The following is a 27046-nucleotide window of genomic DNA, read 5'->3' as shown; positions in this document are numbered from 1 at the left end:
GTGTGCAGAAAGCAGACCAAAATATTTTAAAAAGAAGAAACCACCCTGAGAATGAAGACTAGAAAGTCAACAGGCGAACTTCACAAATAGACAAAACGATGACCATCTTTAACATCCTATACTTACAAAAAATAAAGCGAGTGTCCTGGTTACCAATATTATGTCTGCCCTGAAATTAGAATAATACATATGATGGCTTACTCAGCTCTTTGTCTCTGTAAAATATGCTTGAGCTTTTAGCAGGTAAGGCTTTTTGCCTTATTCACAGCCAACCCAAGTTGAGTCCCAGTACCACTAGCCCTGCTAGGACTCATCTCTGAAAACAGAGCCAGGGATCGGCCTTGAGCACCACCAGGAATGACCAGAGTGCTAAACTAGGAGTAACCCCTGAGCACTGAGTGAAATGCCCCCCACCCAAAGTGCCTGAACCTCTAACAATGAAGGAAAGGACAGAAAATTAAAAAAAAAAAGCCCACTGGAGAGTTGATCAATTTTTTTCACAGGAATATAGATAAGGCCTGTTTTAAAAGAACCAGGTTTTTCACACTAAAAGAAGTTAGAAGTGAGCAAAAAGGCAAACAAGGATTGGTTAGATTGGTTTCTAAATCCCAGTCCCCCCAAAAACTAGTTCTAGGACTAGTATCCAGACAGTACTTTTACGACCAGGAAGAAATAGTCTAAAAAGATGGGAGTTGTATCAAAAGGACTTAGGACTCAACAATTTCTATTCATGAAAGGTAGAACAATTTGTATAGTAACAATACTGAAATTTAACCCAAGTTACAGTTATGATTTCATACTAAAAATCAACTAGATGGATACAGGCATAATAAATTTTTTTCATACATACATATGCACACATATACATGGCAACTTCAGAAAATGAAGTTGAATTTCCATCCTTGATTGTGGGCATGACTTACTAAATACCTGTCCCAAAGAAAAAAATGGCTGATTGCTGAGTAGGAAGTCACCATACACTGGGAAAAATCTAGCCAACACACATCATCTTAACCACTGAAGGAACAATAACCAGAAACACCTATTGAAATCAGGTACCCCATGCAAGGCATACTGACCACACCAGAACTCTTGCTGATTTTCCTGATAAAGCAAAACCTCAACTCTAATCATGAAAAAAAAAAAAGTGGCAAACCCACCTTGAGGGACAGACAATAACCAACTGCTTCTCTTTACTAATGTTAAGGTCATGAAAAATGAAAAATGGCACAGATTAGAGACTAAGAAAGCTGTAATGACAAAATAAAAGCAATGAGCATTCTAGACTGGATCCTGGGGCAAAAGTATAACAATGAAAAAGAGGGAAAATCAAATGAAGTCTGCTTATTAAACAGTATTGTACAGAGTTAATTTCTGAATCTCAGCATACTTCTCTCACAATAGAGAAAGCTCTCAAAAGAAACAGAAAAAATCTCTCTTTACTATCAGTAAGAATCTGAAATTATTATTAAACTTTGGACTACCATTATGTAAATATGAAATTATTATAAAAAAACAAATTTTTTTTTTAAATACTGGAAAGCCATTATCACGCTGAAAGCATCCCTACACTTAAGATTATGTATAAGGGAATAGACTTTTATGGTCCCTGGTCAGCAATAAGATGGCTCCAATTCCTTTAAGAGTTAAGATGACTGTTAGGAGGGGTCCCCTGTAACTGCCACTTGATATATAAGCCCCTGAGCTGAAGCTTTGGGTGGGGGGTGGCTGGATTGTTCCTACTGGATGGTCACTGCCATATTGCTGGAGAAACTGTTTGCCAGACTCACTACTCCTGCTGTCTTTTGCTCCTCCTACTGTTTCCTTTTCTAGGTTGTTTCCCTGGCTGACTCCTTGCCCTAGTCTCAACCTTGGCTCTTTCTCTCCCTCTCAGCATAGGGGGCTGGCTGTAAGCCCCTGGCCTTCTAGCTTTGCCTATTCCTTTATTAAACTCTGTTCCTGTTAGAAATGATACAATCATGGATTTTGAAGCAACATGGATGGACCTACAGAATACTATGTTAAATGAAGTAAGTCAGAAGATGAAGGATAAACTCTGTTCCTAACTCTTTCTTGTTGGGGTCTTCTCTGGCCCTGACATTAAAGAACTTATAAATAATTATACCCACATTAGCAGTAGCTTGATCAACAACACAGTTTATTGTAAACATAATATATGTGTCAACAATCAAATTGACAACACTTTATACAGATCATTGTATAATATTAACATCATATGGAAAACAGCCCAATGTACTTACTCAATTACAGTTCTGGTACTTTAAAATCTTTAAATACAAAATGTGTCTTGAAACACTGAACATAAAAGAGAAACATGAATACTTGGCAGAAAAACTGAAAACATCAAATAGAAGGAAAACAAACCCCATATTTAAAAAGGAAATCAGATGAGCATTATTTCTGACATAAGTTGCATGGCTTTAGATAGACCCACTTGAATGAGGAAACTGTACCATACTAAAATTCTAAGTTCTTTTTGTATTTCTTTTTTCTCTTGGTTCCTAAAGAAAGTTTGCTGTGGCTTACGCTGTACTAAAGAGGAATGGGGGAAAGAGGGTGTTAGGAGAAGACAGTCCAAAGTGTAATGAACGTTTGCACACACACAAAGAAATGATAAAAATGCTTTCACAAATCTTTGGTGAAAATAAGGACTGTATTTTAAATTTACCTTTTGTGAACTGAGCTATCAATGAAAAGATTTAAATGGGCCTTTATGTAAGTTAACATGAATAAAACAAAGCCAAATTCATAGACAAAGCACAAATGCAGCTTTCAGATTAGCTCTAAATAAGCAGCAGTTTTTCTTTCCTTAAAAGAGAGGTTTTTAGTTGGGATCAGACTTTCCTTATTCCTAAGAGAAACCAGAGATGACTGTATATTTTTTTCAGTAACTTTCTCTAAAACTCATTATCATTTTTGTGTTGTTTTTTTTTCCTTTCTTCATTATCTATCAAATCATCCTATGTTTCAAATCCTAAACACTGGGTTCCGTGCAAACAAGAAGATTCAATTCTTAATTAGTGTACATGTCATTACGATATGCTTTAGACTGTTAATAGAGAATAGCCATTTCAAACACAGCAAAGAAAGATGAGATTAAAAGAGCCTTGATCAAATCAATCAAAGTTACAAATTTTGGTTGAAAATTGTACAAGTTACCAACAGACCTAATCAATTACACTAGGAATGTACAGTAACAATAATTGGAAAAATAAACAGGTAATTCACAGCCATAGGAAATTATTTCAATATTGGTATGCATTTTTTCTTTTACAGACAAACATATATAAGAAACACTTGGTGTCTACTTCATGTAAGACAATGTGGAAAACCAGATGTTACTACATTTATCCCAAACATACCACAAGTGTTACTTGCGTGATCTTTTCCAAAAGTTTCAATTCTCCAGTAGGCCCTAGTATTGAATGCCTGGTTCTTTAAATAGCTTTAAGAAAGGCATATATACTTCCAGAAGTTTGCTAAACACACAAACATTAGTCCTATAAAGAACACAGATTATCAGCAAAAATGCTTAGGTTAATTTAGTTCTAGTATTTTAAGTGGATATTGTTTGACCGATTCATGTGGCTATAATTTAAATGAGCAAGCCATTATCCTATGAGAAACTCTAATACTGCACAAACTTCCTAAAGAAGGTAAAACTGAAATATCTAAAATAGAATTCCAATTATTTTACTATTTGAAATACTCAAAGAATCAATAATCCAAGAACTATGTGAAAGTAATTTGATAATTTTTATCATTTCCTCCAAAACTATTCACATGAATTTGCAAATCTATATTGGATAATGATATGTCTTCAAAGTAGGTTTAAGAGTTTTGATCAGAACACACAGACTTAATGCCTTTATTATCTACTCACAACCTAAAAAAAATCACGATCCTTGGTTTGAAAACATCAGATTCAATCTCCTAACAATTCAGCTCCTAACAAAGCTACTAAACAAAAAGTGAGTCTGGGTGAAATGTGCCACAAACACAGTTACAAGAGAGGAAAATAAATGCTATTTTTTCCATAGACACTCTCAAAGTATAAAGCCCAAGGAGAATGATAAAAGAAGTCCACATATAAATGTTGATTATAAAATAGAATGTGTTCCTAAGCTATTCATGAGATGTCAATGCAGAATCATATTCTCATTATAAACCTTATAAATCAAGGTTAAGCTATACAAAACTATGCAGATTTACATACCTTCGACAAAGGTCAGCCGATATACATAATTTACAGATATCCAGAGAAATTTCTTAATGCCCCACCAGATCCTCTCTCGATTCGGTCGATTCACTTTTAAGACTTTTGCGTTCAATACCAAGAAACCTTTTCAGAGGAAGAGTTCCACCTCTTAACGTGATCCCCCAAAAGAGTTAAGTAACAAAATATAAAATTAAACAAGATTTATGTTTGATAAACTAACATATAAAATTAGCATTGCAATATTCAGTGACTGTCGATAAACTTAACAGTCATCATAAAGCCTATAAAGTATATTCTTCATTTTAAAAAAGAAATGCGGATTGTCTCAAGGTAAAAAAATACAGTGCAGACTGCTCACAAGTTCTGTTGCATTCGGAAGTACAGTAACGAGGCATGTTCAGAAGTATTTTCCCACCAGCATTTATATCAGTCGCTTAGGCCCCGTACTGCTGCCACGGGGTGCCTTTTCAGTCAGTGGCTGCCACTCAAAATAAATGTTAAAAAAGAAAAAAGGCAGGAAGTGTGGGCAAAGATCGGTGACACTGAATTATTGCAAATGGAGATTTGTGACGAGACGCAAGGAAGGTGACCGTCCACTCCATTCTGATAAGATGCCATCTTTAAAAATTAAGTTCTTTGCAGGCAGAGGGACTCCCATGTCAGCATAGGAGGAGGACTGGGAAAGCAAACTTGAAAAGCTGGCCTCTGTGTGGAGATCCAATGTTGAAGCACCTTCCTGAAAGATGAAAAAAACAAGACAGAGAGTCTATATTCAACACTTGATCCAAATCACTTACTCTGCAGATGTTTAAACGAAGATCCTCTCCACAAACCCAATGACCAATGATTCTGAATTTAAGAAATCCAAACGTGACTACTGGGAGTAGGCATGCAGTGAGTGAGCCAACTCAAAGAAGAAACAGGCTATGAGACTATGGAGGGAAAGAGTTCTAAGGCAACCTCTAAAAACCTCACAATTGGGGCTGGAGAGGATAAGTCGCCTGCCTTGCACTCGACCAACCTGTGTTCAATCTCCCGTATCCCATATGGTCCCGAGTACTGCCAAGAGTGATTTCTGAGTGCAGAGCCAGGAGTAACTCCTGTGCATTGTTGGGTGTGGCTCCAAAACAAAAGCAAAAAACTCCTACAACCTACAAAAGCATCAAGAATGATCTATGCACCACCAGGGTTTGCAGGTTACTATATTCAACACATTTCTCCTCAGACTCCAGCATCCAAACATCTACCTTAACTGACTTCTCTTTGACATACTCCACAAATATTTATCTTCTTCACCTCATCTATAAATCCAACACCCAAAATTTCCCTACCTGCTCCCCTTGCCCTCCCCCTTCCTATTCCAAGCATCAGACTAGTGAAGAAATGAGGCACTGTTTATTCCTCTTTCCCTCACATTCATCATCAAGTTCTATCAATCTACCTAAAACATGTATCCAAAGTGAGTTTATTTTATTTATTCATCATAACTACCAGTACAGACGATGCCAGTAGGCTAAACCAGTTTCTTAGCCACATGCAGTGTTCTAAGCACACACAGTCGTCTCATACACTAAGTATTATATACCCTCCTTAGTGATATATGTACACTTTATTATCATTTTTTTGCTAGGGGATCACAGGCTTGTGACTTGGTGTTCAGAAGACCATGTGGCACTTGGGAACACCAAGTTCTCTCTCTTGCCCTGATTATTCTATTCTTTCATTCATTGTGATTTACAAAATTATGGATAACAGAGCTTTGGGTATTTAACGTTCCAACTGCAAACCCACCACCAAGGCCAGAGTACACTGAGTACTATCATAAGCACGATGGTGCTTGCTCACATTAGGCTGACATGAGTTCAATCCTTGGCAACCTGTTTGCTCCCTGAACCCAGCAGGAGTGACCTCTGTAGGGCCCATTGTTTCTCTAGTTCTCCGGAAGGGCAACAGTACAGATTCAAGTATTCAGAGAATGCATGAATAAAACCAAAGTTCCAAATTCATATTGTTGATCAGATATTCTGAAAAAAATTCTACTTTCAAGGTTTATCTATAAATCATATCTAAAGTGTTCTTTCATTCCTTCTCTGAAAGACAAACATCTAAAGCAAAGTTTCCAAACTTATTTGGTTTACCACCCTGCTATTCAGAAAAACATTTCTCAAAACCACATCTGCTGTCTTCCAGTGAACAAAGAGAAACTATTCCCCAATTGCACTTGAGTCTACTATCACTCCCTGAATCATATCGGCAAACCCTAGCCCCCAAACACACACACACACACACACACACACACACACACACACACACACAAACAGCAGCAGCAACAGCAGCAATTATCATCTACTTTGGAGAAACACTGGTTTAGACCAATGTCTTTTACCACAACAAACAACACCATCTCACCCACAGAAGACACTAGAATTTATTCATGTGGGGGGACCACATCCATGAGCCAGTATCTTAAACAGGGTGTGGTCTGTAAAAGATGCTTAATACATTTCTGTTTAACCACTGGCACAGAAGGAAGAGTTCACCAGAAGCTCCTTCTTTGGCCTACCACCCCTTTTCAAAAAAAAAAAGAGAAGAAAAAGAAAATCACTCAGTATTCCTGGGACTCTAGCTTCTTTGACTTAAACAAACAGCAATGCCCACCTGCCTCAATTACACCCTAGGCTATCACACACAAATACCCACCAGCATTCCAGTAGGCCTAGAAAGGCAGTATTATACACTGTGTAACATTGCTTTAAAACTTGAAGACCACGCAAAGAAAATCTTATGCAAATCAATTACTTCCTGAATCTAAGCATCTTCATTTACCAAATTAAGCACCCTTAGTGCTTAAGGGTGGGAGCAATAGCTCAGAATGTAGGGTGCATGCACAGCATGTTGCTAATTTGAATTTGATCTCCAACACCACATATGATCTGCCAAGTCCTTCAAGGAGTCATCCCTGAGCACAAAACCAGGGTAATCCCTGAGTACAGCTAGTACTAAAAACTAAAACTAAATAATAACAACAATAATAAAATTAGTGCTTATTTCCTTGCAAGTGTGCTACAGAAATCAAAAAGTGTCGCATTCTGGGGCTAGAGCAATACCACAGCAGGTAGGGCATTTGCTTTGGTCTACCCAAATTCGATTCCCGGCATCCCATATGGTTCCCCAAGCTCGTCAGGAGTTTTTGAGCACAAAGCCAGGAGAAACCCAAGAGCCTCAGGATGTGGTTCAAACCACTCCCCACAAATAAAGATGTTTGCATTCTATATAAAAAAACATTTAAATTTATATAGATTGTGTTACCTGGAATGAGTGAACAAAGTTAAGGACTTGTAAAGAGAGTTTTCTACTGGAATGTAAAAGGTCTTGAAGGCTGGAAAAAAAGGAAGGAGAAAATTTAAAATAAATTGCAAAAACTAACATCTCTACATTTAATTTTAGCAACTGAAATACATATTTATTTGTATATATAGCCTCACTGCTTACATAAAATTTTGTGAAAAATATTTTTCAAGTATTTCTTGATTTCCTGTCAGTGGAATGAATTCCTACCTGTTTTAATATGGTATAATAACTTTTATAAGTGTTTTGAATTAAAACATTATGTATAACCAGTTATCAAAAAATTCTTCCCAATAAAAGAAGTTTAAAACCATTAATAAATAGAATGCTATAAGAACCACAAGAACTTGGAGGTATTGGTAACTATGACACAAATTGTAAATATACAAGCTCATTTTAAAAGCCATCATGAGAAAAAGGCTAACAGACTTAACACATATCAACTCACCTAAATTAAGATTTATTAAATGTGCAGGTTGATAAACCAGTTAGCAGCTATATTTAAAGTTGTGCATTTCTATTTTGACTTAAGACATTATTTTATTTTAATTTCACAGGATAGCTTGGAACTATTTCTAAACTGAGTAATTTCAATTTTCTGATCTAAACTGCCATTAAACCAGTTAAATAAGTGACCAAGTCTGTTCTCTGAGATATCAAGGTGTTCTGTAGCTATAACTCTTCTCATACTTGATCATGACACTCAATGACATTTCCTCTTGTAAACCATCCCCATAGGAAAAGAGAGGGCATATGGAAGTCACCTGCATGGCATTTCTGACAGCTTATAATTGCTCACTAGAGAAAATGTCTGAAGGGAAGTAGATGTTCGTCCACATCACCAAAAAATAATCACTTTGTAAACACAATTTGTGTCAATATAGGTGAAGAATAAGAAATGGAAAAAAACAAATTTTCTGTACCTGATTACATATTTGAAAAAGTGAAATTCCTAACTGCCTATAAGTCTGTCATTTTGCTACACTCAGCATATTTGGGTAACAATATAACTAAAATATGCTAAATTATTATGCTATATAGTTAAAGTGCATGCTGAAAATGTCAGCATACGCCTAATTTCTAAACTACCGAAGTTTAATTTTGAAAAATATGGTAAACCTTTAAACCAGCTATCATTAGTCAATCAACATATATACAGGAGCATCATAAATACACTAAATAAACAAGTGTGTAGTAAGGACAGTCTAAGAGATGAAAAGATGACAATCAATACAAACCCTCACCTTTCTTTTCTGCAGAGGCCATGTGTAGCAATTTTTTTACATACTCTTCGATTTAATTCAGAACTAAACAATGGAATCCCAAAGCACAGCTCCAGAGGAACCCAATCTTCTTCTATTGTGGCAACTACAAAAAGATACGTAGTTGTTAGGGAAAATGAAGTTATGAAATTTGCTTATACATGGATAGACATGGAGGTTATGCTGAGTGAAACTGAGTCAGGGGGACAGGGATAAACAAGAATAAGCTCACTGATCTGGGGTATATAAGGAAAATAAAAGACAATAAGAGGATGATATTCAGAGACAACAGAGAAGAGGATTAGGAAGCTTAACACAAAGAATGAAGAGCACAGTTGAGCAGAGAGGGGTCTACAATGAAACTGATAGTTGGAACTCTAGATAAGAGCACCCCCATCACTATTGAGGAAATTAAAACTGTAATCAAGCATCTGCCCAAAAAAGAAAGCCCGGGCCCAGATGGATTTACTAATGAATTCTTTCAAACCTTTCAAGAGGAGCTACTACCAATCATAGCCAGGCTCTTCCATGAAACTAAAAAAACAGGAACACTCCCAAACAGCTTTTATGAAGCCAACATCACCTTGATACCAAAACCAGACAGAGATGCTGCCAAACAAGAAAATTACAGACCAATATCCCTGATGAATACAGATGCAAAGATCTTCAACAAAATCCTGGCAAACAGGATCCAATACATCATCAAGAAGATCATACACTGCGACCAAGTAGGTTTCATCCCAGGAATGCAAGGATGGTTTAACATCCGTAAATCTATCAACATCATATACAACACCAACAACAAGAAAAATAAAAATCACATGATCTTATCAATTAGACGCAGAGAAAGCATTTGATAAGGTCCAACACCCATTCTTGATCAAAACTCTCAGCAAGATGGGAATGGAAGGAACCTTTCTCAATCTAGTTAAAGCCATCTACCACAAGCCAATGGCAAATATTATCCTCAATGGAGAAAAACTAAAAGTCTTCCTCTAAATTCTGTACAAGACAAGGCTGTCTGCTCTCACCATTCCTCTTCAACATAGTACTGGAAGTGCTTGCTATAGCGATCAGGCATGAAAAAGATATTAGGGAATCCAGATAGGAAAGGAAGAAGTCAAGCTCTCATTGTTTGCAGATGACATGATATTCTACTTAGAAAACCCTAAATATTCTACCAAAAAGCTTTTAGAAACAATAGACTCTTATAGCAAGGTGGCAGGCTACACAATTAACACACAGAAATCAATGGCCTTTTTATACACCAATAATGAAAGGGAAGAGATGGACATCAAGAAGGCAATCCCATTCACATTAGTGCCACACAAACTCAAATATCTTGGAGTCAACTTGACCAAAGACGTGAGGGACCTATACAAAGAAAACTATAAAGCCCTACTCCAAGAAATAAGAGGGGACACACGGAAATGGAAACACATACGCTGCTCATGGATTGGCAGGATTAACATAATTAAAATGGCAATACTCCCCAAAGCATTGTAAAGATTTAATGTGATTCCTCTAAAGATACCTAGGACATTCTTCAAAGAAGTGGATCAAACACTTACGAAGTTCATCTGGAACAATAAATACCCTCAAATAGATAAAGCACTCCTAGGGAAAAGGAAAATGGGAGGCATTACTGTACCCAACTTTAAACTGTACTACAAAGCAATAGCTATCAAAACAGCATGGTACTGGAATAAAGACAGACCCTCAGATCAGTGGAATAGGCTTGAGTTCTCAGACGTTCCCCAGACATACAAGCACCTAGTTTTTAACAAAGGAGCAAGAAATCCTAAGTGAAGCAGGGAAAACCTCTTCAACAAGTGGTGCTGGCAAAACTGGTTAGCCACTTGCAAAAAAAGCAAACATAGACCCCCAGTTAACATCATGTACAAAGATAAAATTCAAATGGATTAAAGACCTAAATATCAGACCTGATACCATAAGGTATGTAAAACACTCCATGATATTGAGACTAAAGGCATCTTCTAGGAGGAAACTGCACTCTCCAAACAAGTGGAAGCAGAGATAAACAGATGGGAATACATTAAGCTGAGAAGCTTCTGCACCTCAAAAGAAATAGTGCCCAGGATACAAGAGCCACCCACCGTGTAGGAGAAACTATTCACCCATCACCCATTAGATAAGGGGCTAATATCCAAAATATACAGGGCACTGACAGAACTTTACAAGAAAAAAAGCATCTAATCCCATCAAAAAATGGGAGCAGAAATGAACACTTTGATAAAAAAGAAATACAAATGGCCAAAAGGCATATGAAAAAATGCTCCTCATCACTGATCATCAGGGAGATGCAAATCAAAACAACGATGATACCATCTCACACCACAAAAATTGGCACACATCACAAAGAACGGGAACAATCAGTGCTGGGGGGGATGTGGAGAGAAAGGAACTCTTATCTACTGCTGGTGGGAATGCTGTCTAGTCCAACCTCTATGGAAAGCTATATGGAGATTCCTCCAAAAACTGGAAATTGAGCTCCCATTCGACCCAGCTATTCCACTCCTAGGGATATACCCTAGGAACACAAGAATACAATACAAAAACCCCTTCCTCACACCTATATTTATTGCAGCACTAGTCACAATAGCCAGGCTCTGGAAACAACCAAGATGCCCTTCAACAGACAAAAGGCTAAAGAAACTGTGGTACATATACACAATGGAATATTATATAGCCATCAGGAGAGATGAAGTCATAAAATTTTCCTATACATGGATGTACATGGAATCTATCATGGTGAGTGAAGTAAGTCAGAGGGAGAGAGAGAGACGCAGAATAGTCTCACTCATCTATGGGTTTTAAGAAAAATAAAAGTTATTTTTGCAACAATCCTCAGAGACAATGAGAAGGAAGGCTGGTACTTTCAGCTCATTTCATGAAGCTCACCACAAAGTGTGGTGAGTGCAGTTATAGAAATAACTGCACAGAGAACTACCATAATCATGTGAATGAATGAGGGAACTGGAAAGCCAGTCTAGAGTACAGGTGGGGGTGGGGTGGGATGGAGGGAGATTTGGGACATTGGTGGTGGGAATGTTGCACTGGTGAAGGGGGTGTTCTTTACATGACTGAAACCTAATCACAATCATATTTGTAATCAAGATGTTTAAATAAAGGAAAAAAAAGAACTGAATGCAAAAAGTGACATGCATGGCACCATTAACAGTAGTGCAAACTACAGTGTTATTAACAGTAGTGCAAACTACAGTGTCAAAAAAGAAGAGAGAAAGACAGTGAAATAAAATGCCTGCCCTTGAGGCAGGCGGAGAGGGTAAATGGGAGGGAAGAGGGAGTCAGGGAGGGTGAGAGGGAAACTTAACATTGGTGGCTGAAAAAATGCACTAGTGAAGGTTGTTGTATGTTGTATGACTATAACTCAAGCATGAAAAACTTTTTTGGAGGGGGGTTTTGTGCCACACCCAGTGACGCTCAAAGGTTACTCAGAAATCGTTCCTGTCTTGGAGGACCATATGAGGCACCTGTGGTCTGTCCTGGGTCAGCCACATGCAAGGCAAATGCCCTACTTCTTCGCCAATGTTCTGGCCCCAATCATGAACAATTTTATATGTGGAGAAAAAACTGTATTATGTACAACCTTGTAATCACGATGTTTAAATAAAAATATATAGATATATATATTTTAAAGTATAAGAAAAATGACAGCAAGAAGCATTTTACATCATTTATATAACTTGCATTTTCATTAAATTGGTGCTTTAGCGACAAAATAGATACATAAACTTATTATGAGAGAAGGGAGTGAGAGAAGGGGTGAGAGAGGAAATCAGTGAATCATTGGAAAGAATGTCTTTTGAGTAAGTATATGCTTCTGGGAACAATGGCACACGATTTACGTCAGATACTTAAAATGATATTTTATTCAAAGAAGTATAAAGTGGGATCTGGGACAATAAAAAGTATCGTGAAAGGGCATTTGCCTTGCAAAAACCATTGCAGGTTCAATCCCTAGTACATTATATGATGCCTCAATCACCAATAACCCTGAGTACTGTAAGATGTGCTCCCCCCAAATGATGATGATGAAAAACTAAATTATAAAAAACTGAATAAAAATATCTAACATAGGAAGAATAAAACTGAAGTTATTCTGGGTTCATATCTCTATAACTAAATTATTATTCTTATATGTAATATTCTAAGAAAATGCCTAACTTATGGGGCCAGCGAGGTGGCGCTAGAGGTAAGGTGTCTGCCTTGCAAGCACTAGCCAAGGAAGGACCACAGTTTGATCTCTAGGCATCCCATATGGTCCCCCCCAAGCCAGGGACAATTTCTGAGCGCTTAGCCATGAGTAACCACTGAGCATCAAACGAGTCTGGCCCGAAAAACCAAAAGAAAAAAAAAAGCCTAACTTTAAAGTTTCATTACAGATAGTAAGAGCAAACAAATGACCTAAAATATTCAGAAATCAGAGTCTGTACAATTTATAAAATCTTACCAGAATTTTGCTTTGTGCCTGAATCTATAGTTACTTCTTCAATAACCATTTCGAATGACTCTGTACTCCCATTTACATCTGAGCCAGAAGCCAAATCAGGTTCTCCTTTTAATTAAAGGGCAGATTCTTTATTAGTATTTTGACAGCATGATCTATGAATAAATCAATCCTCACATGAAAGACTGGAGGTAATAGTAATGATGAAGTGAAATTATAGTGCAGCCTTAAATCAGTGATTCTCAAAGGGGAAAATTTATAACCTCCAAGGGATATTTGGAGACATGTGTGTTGTGAAAAAAAAGATTTTATTGCTATCTGACAACACATGGGATTGCTCCTATAACTTATTCAACTACAGACTTAGCCAACTCAAAATCTAAAGGATGCTGAGGTTGTGAAGTCCTGTAAAGAAACAAAGAACACAAGTTTGGACTTCCACTTACATCATAAAAGTTGTTCCTTTCTTGTGGAAATAGTTGATCTGATTATGTTCCTCCTCTTCAAATTTTTTTTTGTCTCTCCTTTATTCTCATCTACTATAAGATAAATCCTTTCTCTTGGCCAAGAAAATTATTTCATCCCATTCAGTTTGCTCAAGGGCTGCTATTTCCTGAGAACAGTCAACTTTTTGCTTAGTTCTCACTTTTCAAAACTCACTTCCAACCTTACAACCTCTAAGAAGCATTCTCTGATGGTTTAACAGGGCCAAGAAATGCCTTTTCTGTCTTCCTAGAGCATTTTAAGCTAAAACACACTTCCATTGCAGTCCTTTAACATAGCACCAGAGGTTGACTTGGCTTGCCCATTTGCCCTGCATTGATTTTTAGTCTCCAAAGTAAAAATCAGTCTTTACAACTGTGAGCACCTCTAGCTCCTCAGCAGGTACTCCATATTTATATATATATAAACTAAAATAAAAAACATGACAGCTATAGTAGACACACTTAGAAATGATCACCAAACTGAAAAAGCCCACTTCTCTGAAAAATGCTCCTGCCATATCTGGTGAGATTCTGGTCATAGGATATGGGCCAGGAGAAGATACCTCATTCAAAGAATGTTGATGCACCACTGGAGGGCTAGTGATAATGAAAACCTTAAGAATTTCAAATCATGAGACTCAAATTAATCAAAAGCACACACCTCAAGTGAAATGTTTCCTTAGTAACTTTTCTATATAAACAGATACTTGTCCACATAATGTCATTACTATTTCCTATTCTTTAGAAAAAAACTTATTTAATAATTTAAAATCCCTAAGGAGGTCCCTTTAAATATTAATATTGTATTTCTCTTAATTCAAAAGAACTCAATTGTTGGCCGACCTCTCTCATCCGAAGCGTCACTGAGTTTTCTGTTCAGAAGCTGGCTAGAAGCATTCAACATGGTGACATATCCACAAAAGTGCTGTAAGTCCACTTTGCTCCTTAGTGTTTGCAATGCCTTATGCACACCCATATTGACATGAGTGAACTCTAAAAATAAAGAGTTGACATCACATTATAAGAATTTATAGCAAAAACACAATACCAAAACTTTATACTTTCATTTCATTAAACAATTCCCGGTACTACATTTATATTTTATCTAGTAAGATGGAATCTAATGCTAAAAGGATATGCTGCACCTATAGAATAGTTACATACTTCTGAAGGCATTTTATGTGTTAGAACAAATTACCTGCTAAGTATGCAATTGAACCAAAAATTGGCAATTTTTTTTTGACTTCATAGTTCTACTGTCTCAGATGTTCACTTGATAGATTTTTCTTCCGGGACATATTAAAAACACATATTGTCAAATGTTGATGAAAATAAAAACTATTCTTGAAACAAAACCAATTTCTTTAAAAATGAAACTACCAATGTACTTGAATCATATCAATAATTACTATTTAAATAATAGGCTACGTTCTCATAAATATATAAATTTGTAAAACAAAAATGCTGTATAGCTAAATATAAAATTTTTTTATTAAAATTCACAAAGTAATCTGCCAAGGAAAAGAAAACCATTAATCAATTCTTCAGATTTTAAGGTCCTATATCTTTATGTGAATGACTGTTTTGTACATATTTTAAAGTATTTTTTAAACTTTATTTATTGATTGATTGGTTTTGGGGCTACACCCAGTGAACTTAGGGGTTACTCCTGGCTCTACACTCAGAAATTTACCCTGGCAGGCTATGGATCCATATGGGATGCCAGGAATCGAACCAGGTCCCTCCTAGGTCAGCAGCATGCAAGGCAAACACCCTACTGCTGAAATGTGTCATACTCCATACTGCTGAAATGCCCTACTGCTGTGCTCTCTCTCTGGCCCCAGATTTTAAAGTATTAAAAAATAAAATAGCACAGTATATCTCCCAAAATATGCTGGGTTTTAAATAGAGCTATTTTTTTAAGAATAAGCAATTTCCAAATTTAAATAAATTTATTCATAATAGCCAAAGACAACATCTTAATATCAAACATGTGGTTCTGCAGTTTAACCATATGGAAAAGAAAAAGATTATGTGTAAAAATTCTCTTCCTTTTTCTACACTGAAAAGGAGTACAATGGTGACAAAAATCATGGAAGACCCTTAAGTTCTTTTATGAGTTAATATAATTTAAATGACCTGAACTATTTAGTATTTTCTAAAATCCAGGCGATATAGTTTTAATACCAGAAAATAATAATTAACACACAGAAAAACTACTTTGTATGAAGCAGGGAACACAGTTGCTATATTCTTAATCATGAATATTTTTCTTTTGAATATGATTTAATCATTAACAGAAAGGGTATCTTCTACATTAGAAAAGTGGAAGAAAATTATTTGCTTAAACAGAAATTCTGATCAGCTTTCATTAAATGTCTGCTAAATCATTGTCACTTCTAGCTTTCCCTCCTTGATCCCAACTAAATGAATTTATCTCAAACAGTACCATCCACTTATAGCCCAATAACAAAAATAAAATTTAGCGGTGAGAACACTTAAGTAGTGTACAAATAATCATTAGCATCAGTTCCAATTAACTTTCTAAAAGGCCTTCAAAAAAAAAAAAAAAAAAACACACAATCCTAGGTACCCCACCCCTAAAAATAACACCATGATTTTCTAATCGCAAAATCTTTTCTGTGCATTCCTATCCCTAACCTTAAAATATAATACAACAGGGGTTGGAGAGAAAGTACAATGGGTAAGGTGCGCTTACCTTGCACCATGACAAGTTCAATCCTGACACCCCAGATGGTCTCTTGAGCACCTCAAGGAGTGATTCCTAAGTGTAGAGCCCGGAGTAACCCCTGAGCACTGATTAGTGTGGCCCAAACCAAACCAAACCAAAATGTTAACACAAGACTGGCCTAAGATATACACTACATGGAAACTCAGATGCTAATAAAGAGAAAATTTTTCCCTTTTATCTTGACAAGTATTTACTTATTCCCTTTATTTCTGAGGCAGACTCTTACTGCTTCAGAGGTCCTCTGGGGGAAAAAATATTCTTTCTAAAGGTTCTCAATTGCCTCTTGAAGAGAAAAGGCACATGATAGAAAACTACCCCTTTGGAAACAAAATGGTGGTTAATATCCTAGAATTGAAATTTTAAGGCTCACTAAGCACATATACTAAAACTGGAATGATACAGAGATTAGCATGGCCCCTGTTCCATTAATTGAAAATTTAAGACCTCTTTGGGAGGAGGGAGAACATGGACTGAGCCACATCTGGTGGGTCTAAGGACATATTCCTGGCTTTTCACCGAGGCACCACTCCTGGCGGGTTTGGGAAACCATGGAAGGGATTAAAACCGGGTTGAGCAAATCAAGTGTTCAACCTACTTTACTACTGAACTGGCCCCTAAGACTTCATTTCCTACTGTTTCCACCAACGTAAATACATAAACTGATCATAATTCAAAAGTAGGGTACCTCCTTGTAGTTCAGTTTCATCAAATGGAAACGGTATGTGGACAGTTTCTCCTATCCCATGCAAACCATGTCCCTAAATGTGATGAAACACAAGTTGAAAAGGGTAAGAAAACCCTGCATACCCAGTAACAGATCATCAAACAATAAAATTATATCATTAAATGCCATACTCCACATTAACTTGCCTTTAAAATTTTCTATATTGTTCAATTACATGACAATCTTATGATTATTAATCTATAAGGCAATGTGCCTAAAATTGAGATTATCCCTAAAAGAGGCTGATTTAATAGGAAAGCCAAATGTGTTACTTCAGTGAAGACTTCTTTTTTCTCACAATACTACTTTATTTAAGTACCATGATTACAATATATTTGTAGGTAGGTGGGTTTCAGTTACAAAAAAACAACCCTTTACCAGTGCAGGCAACCTTCCCACAACCAATGGCTGTCATCTCACTCCTCCCCCATCCCCTGCCTACTGTTCTATTTCCTCACTCACTACCATGGTTATGAGAGCTACTAATTGTGGTTATTTATCGAACAGAACTCACCACTCTTTGTGGTAAGCTTCGTACTGTGGGCCAGTCCTTCCAGCCCTCATCTCTATTGTTTGTGTATTATTACTATAATGTCTTTTTTCTCCCAAAATCCCACAGGTGAGACTATTCTGTGTTTATCTTTTTCCCTCTGACTTATTTCATTCAGCATAACAGTTTCCATGTGCATCCATATATAGGAAAACTTCATGACTTCATTTTTCCTGACAGCTGCATAGTATTCCATTGTATATATGTACCACAGTTTCTTTAGCCACTCGTCTGGTTGTTTCCACATTCTGGCTACTGTAAATAGCACTGCAATGAATATAGGTGTACGGAAGGTATTTTTGTATTGTATTTTTGTGTTCCTAGGGTATATCCCTAGAAGTGGTACAGCTGGATCATATGGGAGCTCAATGTCCAGTTTTATGGGGAATCTCCATATTGTTTTCCATAAAGCCTGGACTGGATTGCATTCCCACCAGCAGTGAATGAGACTTCCTTTCTCTCCACATCCCTCCCAGCACTGATTTTTCTTGTTTTTCTGTGATGTGTGCCAGTCTCTGTGGCATAAGACTGTTGCTTTGATTTGTATCTCCCAGATGATTAGTGATGTATAGTACTTTTTCATGTGCCTTTTCGCCATTTGTATTTCTTCTTTGAGGAAGTCTCTGTTCATTTATTCTCCTCACTTTTTGATGGGGTTCAATGTGTTTTTCTTGTAAAGTTCTGTCAGTGCCTTATATATCTTAGCTATTAGTCCCTTACCTAATGGGTATTAGGTAGTTTCTCCCATTCTATGGATGGCCTTTGTATTCTAGTCACTATCTCCTTTAAGGTGCAGAAGCTTCTGTGTTAATATAGTTAATATAGTTCCACTTGCTTCCACTTGTCTGAACAGTGATGTTTCTTCCTTGAAGATACCTTTAGTCTCAATGTCATAGAGTGTTTTACCTATGTGTTCTTCTATATACCTTATGGTTCCAGGTCTAATATCAAGGTCTTTAAACCATTTAGATATGACCTTTGTGCATGGTGTTAGATAGAGGTCTGAGCTAGCTTTTTTTAATGTGACCAGTTGTCCCAACGCCACTTGTTGAAGAGGCTTTCCTTGCACCACTTTGCATTTCTTGCCCCTTTATCAAAGATTAATTGATTTTATGGCTAGGTAACATTCTCTGAATACTCAAATCTATTCCATTGATCAGAGGGTCTGTCTTTATTCCAATACCATGCTGTTTTAATGACAATACAATTGCAATACAATTTAAAGTTGGGGAAATTGATGCCACCCATATTCCTTTTCCCAAGGTTTCCTCTAGCTAGTTGTGGGCATTTGTTGTTCCAAATGAATTTCTGGAGTATTTGGTCCATTTCTTTGAAGAATATCAATCAAGAGTATCCTTAGAGAATCTACATTAATTCTGTACAATGCTTTGGGGGAGTATTGCCATTTTAAAATGTTAATCTTCCGAATCCATGAACAGGGTCTGTGTCTTCATTTCCATGTGTTCTCTTTTATTTCTTGAAGCAGTGTCTTAGTTTTCTTTGTATGGGTCCTTCACCTCTTTAGCTGACTCCAACGTATTTGAGTTTCTATGTCAATATTGTGAATGGGACTTTTTTTAAGGTCCATTTCTTCTGTATCATTATTTGTATATAAGAAGCCCATTGATATTTACACATTGATTTTGTAGTCTGCCACTGAATCTATTGTTTCTAGGCTCTTTTTGGTATAGTCTTATTTTTCTTATTTGTCTTATATTTCTTATTTGGTTTATTATGTCTTATATTTATTATGTCTTATATTTCTTATTTGGTTTATTAAGTTTCTCTCTCTCTCCCTTTGTGAATTTTGCCACTGTTTTATCAATCTTAATTTTTTCAAAGAACCACCTTTGGCTTTTATTTTTATTTTTAATTTTTCTTTGGTTTTCTACTTCATTAATTTCTGCTCTAAGCTTTTTTATTTTATTCTGCCTGTCTATTTTTGTTGATCACTTTCTAATTTTCTCAGTTGTGTCATAAATTTATTGTGTATGCCCCTCTTTCCCTCCTGATGTGTGCTTGTAAAGCTATCAATTTTCGTCCCAGTTCTGTTTTTTGCCATGTCCCACAAATTCTGGTAATTTGTGTCTTCATTTGCATTTGTTTCCAGAAATCTTTTTCTCTTTAATTTCATCTCTGACCTACTGTTTTTCTACGTGTCTGTTTGTAGTTCACTTCTAATTTCAGTGCATTATAATCTGAGAAGGTAAGTTTGTTCAATTTCTATCCTCTTGATTTTATGGAGGTATGTTTTATGGGCCACCATGTGGTCTATCCTGGAGAATGATCCATGTGCACTGGAAAAGAATGTATATCAAGTTTTCTGGGGTTGGAGGGCTCTATCTATATATACTAGTCCACTGTCTTTCATTTCTCCTTTCAGAACTAGTATATTCTTGTTAGGTTTCATCCTGATTGACCTATCAAGGAGTGACAGTGATTTTGAGGTCTCCCACCATTATTGTGTTGATATCGATGTCTCCTTTCAGATTTGTCAATAATTTTTAAAAGTATTTTGCTGGTCCCTCATTGGGATATGTTGTACATATCCCTTGATTATTATGAAATGTCCATCTTTATCCTTATAACTTTTTTAAGTCTAAAGTTTGTGTCATTTGATATGAATACCAATACTACCCCAGCTTTTTTAGGAAGTTATTTGCTTGGATGATTGAGTCCATGTTTATTCTATTTGATGTGTTTCTTGTAAGCAGCAGAATTTTGGATTCAGGTTTTTTGATCTATTTGACACTCTGTCTCTTAACTGATGAATTTGGTCCACTGACATTAAGAGAGAAGATTATCATGAGATTTAGTGTTATCCTTGTGTAGGAGTTTGGTCTGTCTTGTCTTAAAGTAGACCTTTCAGTTTTTCTTTTAAGGCTGATTTTTGAGACTGTCAAGTTTCTGAACTATTGTTTATCCATGAAGCTATTTAGACTTCCTTCAAATTTGAAAGTGAGTCTGGCTGGATGCAGCATTCATTTCATTTCATTGAGTTTTGTCACTAAATCCCAAAACTCACTGCCTCTGGCCTTGAGGTTTTCTTGTGATGGGTCTGCTGTAAATCTTAAGGATGCTTCTTTGAATGTAATTTCCCTTTTTGATCTTGCTGCTTTTAACATCCTATGCCTATCTATGCAATTCATCTTTGTGACTAGGATGTGTCTCAGAGTCCTTCAGGGAAGACTTTTGGAGGAGATCCTGTGCAATCACACAAGGTTTGACTATAGTTCTGAAAAAGTTACGGAAAAATTCCTACTATCTCCTAACATTCTCAAAAACTTATAAAACTTATAAACTTGCACTGAAAAGATATTTAATCAACATCATTTGCCACAACAGTCCAATTACATACAGCTGGAAATAAATAAGATGCCCACCAATAACGAACAGACTGGTTAAAGAAAGTATTTTCAATGTAGCTGCAAACAAACGGGAAGACCTAAGACTCTCCAACAGCCAAATGGGAACACGAAGGACACGTTAGTGTGAATTATTCAGATACACAAAGAAATTCTAGAAGACACACAAAACACTAAGACAGTGCCTCTCTGGCTTGGAGGTGAGATGGGGAGAAAGAAGTGGGTCAACTGCATCACGAAGACAGCGGCCCTTCTCTGTTTATCTTTAAAGTTTTATTTTTGAATAATGTAAGCATACTACAGATTTAGAACTTAAAAAATGGTAGAAGTCTGAGTCTAAATGGAATACTCCCATATATACAGGTAAGTTTTATTTCCTAGGATGACTTTCAATTAATGTTCATTAAATATTTTTAATTCCCAAGTTTGTCTTGATTCTGTAATTGTGTAAAAACAATAAACACAAAGATTTTAACTACTGATGTATATTAAGCATTATAAAATAAAATTTAACACTGGATATCTACACTGTTAAAACTATACATTTTTCAAAAAGGTGTCCTTAAAGAAAACAAAACTACACTTTTTTCTTTTTGGTTTTTTTGGGCCACACCCATTTGATGCTCAGGGGTTACTCCTGGCTAAGAGCTCAGAAATTGCCCCTGGCTTGGGGGGACCCTATGGAACGCCAGGGGATCGAACCGCAGTCCTTCCTTGGCTAGCCCTTGCAAGGCAGACACCATACCTCTAGCGCCACCTCGCTGGCCCCACAACACACTTTTTTTAAGAGGTATTCCCATATACTTTGACTTAAATCAGGAAAAACAAAAAGCTACATCAAAGGAAATTCATATACATTTAACCAATTAGTAAACAACCTGAATATATTTCTGACACCCTGCTTCTATGCCACTGATTCCTATTTTAAACCCTAAATGGTTAGACTATAATAAATGTAATTTTACTAAAAAAATCTTAACTTTTTAAAGTTTTAAATGGCAGCCAGGAGATTATTTAACAAAGGATGCATTGTTTTTTTAAGCAAAAGCAAAACTCCTTTACAAGTACTTTAAAAATAGGTACCACCTAAGAAGCTTGTTTTCTTATGCATGATGTTTTTGCAAGGGAAAAACAAAAACCCTAATTTGGCTTGATGCACTGAATACTGTCTATCGGTAGGTGGTGACAATGTGATGATTTTACAGGTAAGAAGTGAATGGCTGAGCCATTGCTCTGCCCCAGAAACTGCTTTCCTTCTCCCTCTCATGTGGTTTCAACCACCATCTAACCCGATTCTCTCTTTTTCAGTCAGCTTCTCCTGTGCTTTTTAAACACTTTTTACTCGCTAACAGACAGCACTACCTCCAAATATCCATAGGCACTGAGGCCCAACAACATGGCCCTGACAATTTATCATCATATTGCTTTAGGACTCATTTTCTTTCTTCACATATTCTTTTAAACTTCTGATGAATTATCTTCTTCACATAGCTGAGTAATATTCAATCCTTGTTACCTCTAATCTAGTCTAGGCTGTTCTTAGAACTGGCTCCATCCTTAAAAGAATTCTAATTGGTCCTTTAGCTTCAGGGAATGTTCTCCTTATCCAGCCACCCAAAAGTGCCAAGCTGATCTCCTCAAAACACAAACTCACTGTGTTCGTCCCTGCTCAGCACACTCCTGACTAGCTGTCATCAATCTATGACACTATGACAGTCAGGTATCCTGGACACAGAGGCCAGCACATCTGCCTACTTCTGACCCATCTCTGGCCAACACCAATACTGCAACTGAACCTCAAAACTACTTACTTAACAGTTAAGAGGTTCAAAAGAGGATACCACTGCCTAATTCAACTCACTTTTTGCACATCCAGTAAATCAATTTCCTGAGCCAGGCATTATTCCTAACACTAGGAGAAGGTCATGAAAAAGAAACAACAGAGCCTTCCAGAATAGATTATCCCGACCATGTATGGCCTGGCTCTCTTCCAACTCAGCCTTTGATTCTCAGTCGAGGTCTCACTTTCTCTAAGAAACTTTCCCTAAGCCCTTCTTCTTGCCAAAGGTTGGATTTGGTACTTTCCTTCCATGCTAAATCTATTCAGCACTCAACAACAACCATTACAACAAAAGACTCTAACCACTCCTGCAACTTTTCTCACCAGATCTAAGATTCTTGGAGACAGATCAGGCATTAATGGTAAATCAACATTACTAAATAGAGTGGGCACATGATCCCATACCAGAGATGTGCTGTGCACCTGAGGTCTCAACCAGCAATCCTGACTATATATTGCTCATTTCACACCATTAGCTGTCATTATTATTCTGTTATATATGTGGTATTTTCATCTCCATTTTATAAATGGGAAACTAAGTAAAAGCTGAATAGCTATAAAATAGCAAACAACCCAAACATTTCATGAAAAGAGATTTAACTCCAGGAAAATCAAAATCAAACCACAGGAACACTTAACACCTCCTTGGTTGTAATTACAATCTCTGGTAATTCCAAGTGGTGGTATAAAGGTTAAATGGTGCGACCACTTTGAAAAATAGTCAAACATAATTTATTAAAAACAAAAAAGTTACCTTATGTCCCAGCATTTCTACTCCTTTGACACACTCAAGAGAAACGAAAATATATCCACACAAAAAATTAAATATGTTTATTACTTTTTATTACTGTTTATGGTAGACAAAAGGCATGAGAAACCCAAATGTCAATCAATACAGGAAATACAATCAATACAGAAAAAATCTTGTTACTAGGACATAACAAGAATATAAGCCAGGAGCGACTTCTGAGCGCATAGCCAGGAGTAACCCCTGAGCGTCACCGGGTGTGGCCCAAAAACCAAAAAAAAAAAAAAAAAAAAAAAAAAAAAAAAAAAAAAAAAAAAAAAAAAAGAATATAGGAGTAATACACTGGATATGACAAAACCCTGAATATATTCTATAAAGTGAAAGAAGCCGTCACAAAACACTCTATATTATAAGAATTCTAGTGTAAGAAATACCCAAAATAGGCATTTACAAAGAGACCATATTAGAATTCTTTGGGTCTGGGAGATAGAGTACAGAAGAGGCAGACAAGGAATAGAGAAGTGAGAACTAAAGATAAAGGGTTTCTTTATGAAAAGAATGAAAATGTCCTAAGATTGAATGTGATGATAGCTATAGATATATACTAAAAATAATTACTGAACTGTGTCATTTCAAGTGATGAATTGTACAGTATATGAGTTATATCCTATTAGAGGTTTTGTGTTTTATTTCAAATACAGCAAATTGAGATCTAATTTGAAAGTCCACAATGTGTCTACCTGAAACAAACTGCCAACAGCCAGAACTAAACTCAAATCCAATCTTTCATGTTTCAGCCTCACCAGTTTCAAAGTATTGCTATTTGACTGCAACTTAGCAGAAAAGAAGACAAACTATGATTTTTTTAATATACAAATCCAAAGGTATTTCAAATACATTACCTGAATCAAAACTGCAGAGTGTGTTAAAGCGTCATTCAACATGGTGAGAACATTTGATGTGGGAACTACCCCAGGATCATGTCCCCAAGATGTTATTAGTAATCGATCATAACCCTGTAGAAAAGAAATGAATTAATGGTATTATGGCATTTAGAATAAGGGGACAAAGTCAGACTTATTGTAATACTGCTTCCTGACCAGGAGCCCCCTCAAAACTAAAATTAAAAATATTTTTAAAATAGCAAATACCTCCTCTGACATACCTGGAATATATCTGGCAGTTTTCGAAGTCTTGTACCTTTGGACAGTAAAAGAGATGGCGGTCCTTGACCAGTAATATGGTAAATGTACAGTTTAAACCAGACTGAACTGATTTCTGGGATGGCTGGCCCAATATGCTATAATTACAAAATAAATAACGTAAGATTGTAATACTTCGCAAAATAAACCGAATTTCGCAACTGGATATAGTCTTATAACATCTGCTTTAAATAGAAGTTGTTTATGAAGGAGCCGGAGCAGTAGCACAGTGGTAGGGCGTTTGCCTTGCACACAGCTGACCCAGGACAGAACTTGGTTCGATTCACAGCATCCCATATGGTCCCCAAGCCAAGAACGATAGCCAGGAGCAACCTCTGAGCATCACCAGGTGTGGCCCAAAAACCAAAAAAAAAAAAAAAAAAAAGTAATTTATGAAAACAAATGTTAAGCAAATTGTCTTAGTGTCTTAGGTAGATCTATCTCTAGGCTGAGAACTGTGGCCTTCTTGGAATGGGGGTGAGCAAGTTCCCCTTCTTTCTGAATAGGCCCATCAGCTGCCACATCTGACATTATCAGACATATAAATAGTCCAGCTCCACACCTTCTGGACTGCTACATCTCCAAATTTCACCGTACTGATAGCCTTGTACATGCACAGCAAATTTGATGGAAAAGTTGCAAAGAATCCCACCAAGCTCAAAGAAAGAAAATCAGTAACATGGAAAGTTCAACCAGCACCAAACGGTTCAATAAATCCTCAAAGTCTTTAGTACACTATTATGAAATATACTAATCTTCAAAAATACTTACTGATCTGATCATCACATTTGCTATTTTGCAAATTTATAAGCAATATAAAGTAAATTTGTGCTTACTTATGAAGCAGGCTTGGGGCAGTGGGAGGAGAAGGGGGAAATTGGGGACATTAGTGATGGAAGGTCACACTATGGGTGAGCACTGGTACTGAAACAGTAACTACACTGACAAATTCCATAAGAATAATAGTTAGAGAGGCAGAATGCCTGCCCCAGAAACTGGCAGAAGTTGGGGGTGAGGGAGGTACCTGGGAGACATTGGTGGCAGGAAAATTGCATTGGTGAAGGGTGGTGTACATTCTATAACAAAAACCCAACTACAGACATGTCTGTAACCTCGGTGTTTAAATCATTATTTAGAGAAAAAAATGGAGTGTGGGGTCGGAAAAAAAAAAGGAAAAAAAAGTCATTTAAGCACTCTATGGATCAATTAGTTCATTGGTTAAAAAAATAAAATAAAATATTTAACTCAAAAGGATGTTATGGTTGTTAAAATGTATTTTAAATACTACCTGACATCTAATAAAGCTTCATCAAAGTATTAGCTACTATTATCATTAATCACATACAATTTTCCACAACCTTCCTGCCATCTTATCATTCATTCGTATAGTTCTTGTGATTCCTACTATACCCACAGGCTATGCGAAATAGGAAGAACAATGTACAGGGATTGAGGTAGGAGAGACACAATAATCAAATAAAGGGTACAGGGGGTTAAGGTTCTTGCCCTATACACAGCCAACCAGGTTTGACCCAATTTTGGTCCCCTAAGCATTGCCAGGAATAATTCCTGATCAAAAAGCCAAAAGCCAGTCCTGAGCACCACTAGATAAAGTCCATTCCTGCACTCTACCCCCATCACCTCCTGCCACCCACCCTTAAAAATGATCAGAATAGAAAACAAAATTGAGGATGAGGGTTATTTCTCAAGAAGACAGCTAAAATACAACAATATCAACCTTTTACAAGAATCTTCCTGTCCTTTGTACATCATTACTCCCTGCAGACAAGAAGCATCATTGAAAATATCAACAAAATACTAATTCTCCCATTCTTCAAAAATGCCACAGGCCACATTCTCCTTGCTAAGTACACAAATGTATCTTAAGGAAAAAATGAGGGACTGAAGCGGTGGTGCAAATGGTAAGGCATCTGCCTTGCCTGCATAGTCTTGGATGAACTGTAGTTCAATCCCCGGCATCCCATATGTTCTCCCCAGTCAGGAGTGATTTCTGAAAGCATAGTCAGGAGTAACCCCT

The 27046-nt window shown here is 36.7% G+C and overlaps 1 protein-coding gene across 1 annotated transcript in view; it reads right to left on the bottom strand.

Annotated features, from left to right (window-relative positions):
* Positions 1 to 4502: 4502 nt before the first annotated feature.
* FAM91A1 (family with sequence similarity 91 member A1) overlaps positions 4503 to 27046 on the bottom strand; it is a 62490-nt gene continuing 39946 nt past the window's right edge. Inside the window, exons 17-24 of the mRNA XM_049765676.1 lie at positions 24972 to 25106; positions 24709 to 24822; positions 17265 to 17337; positions 14671 to 14820; positions 13346 to 13450; positions 8833 to 8956; positions 7550 to 7619; positions 4503 to 4976 (exon numbers count right to left, since the gene is read on the bottom strand). Of these exons, the coding sequence (XP_049621633.1) occupies positions 4788 to 4976; positions 7550 to 7619; positions 8833 to 8956; positions 13346 to 13450; positions 14671 to 14820; positions 17265 to 17337; positions 24709 to 24822; positions 24972 to 25106 (960 nt within the window). The 3' untranslated portion in view covers positions 4503 to 4787. The remainder of the gene's footprint in view (positions 4977 to 7549; positions 7620 to 8832; positions 8957 to 13345; positions 13451 to 14670; positions 14821 to 17264; positions 17338 to 24708; positions 24823 to 24971; positions 25107 to 27046) is intronic.

The sequence above is a fragment of the Suncus etruscus genome, chromosome 19 (genome assembly GCF_024139225.1).
Source record: "Suncus etruscus isolate mSunEtr1 chromosome 19, mSunEtr1.pri.cur, whole genome shotgun sequence".
Taxonomy (NCBI): Eukaryota; Metazoa; Chordata; class Mammalia; order Eulipotyphla; family Soricidae; genus Suncus; species Suncus etruscus.
Note: the sequence above shows the minus strand (reverse complement) of the source record. Positions and strands in the feature narration are given on the sequence as shown.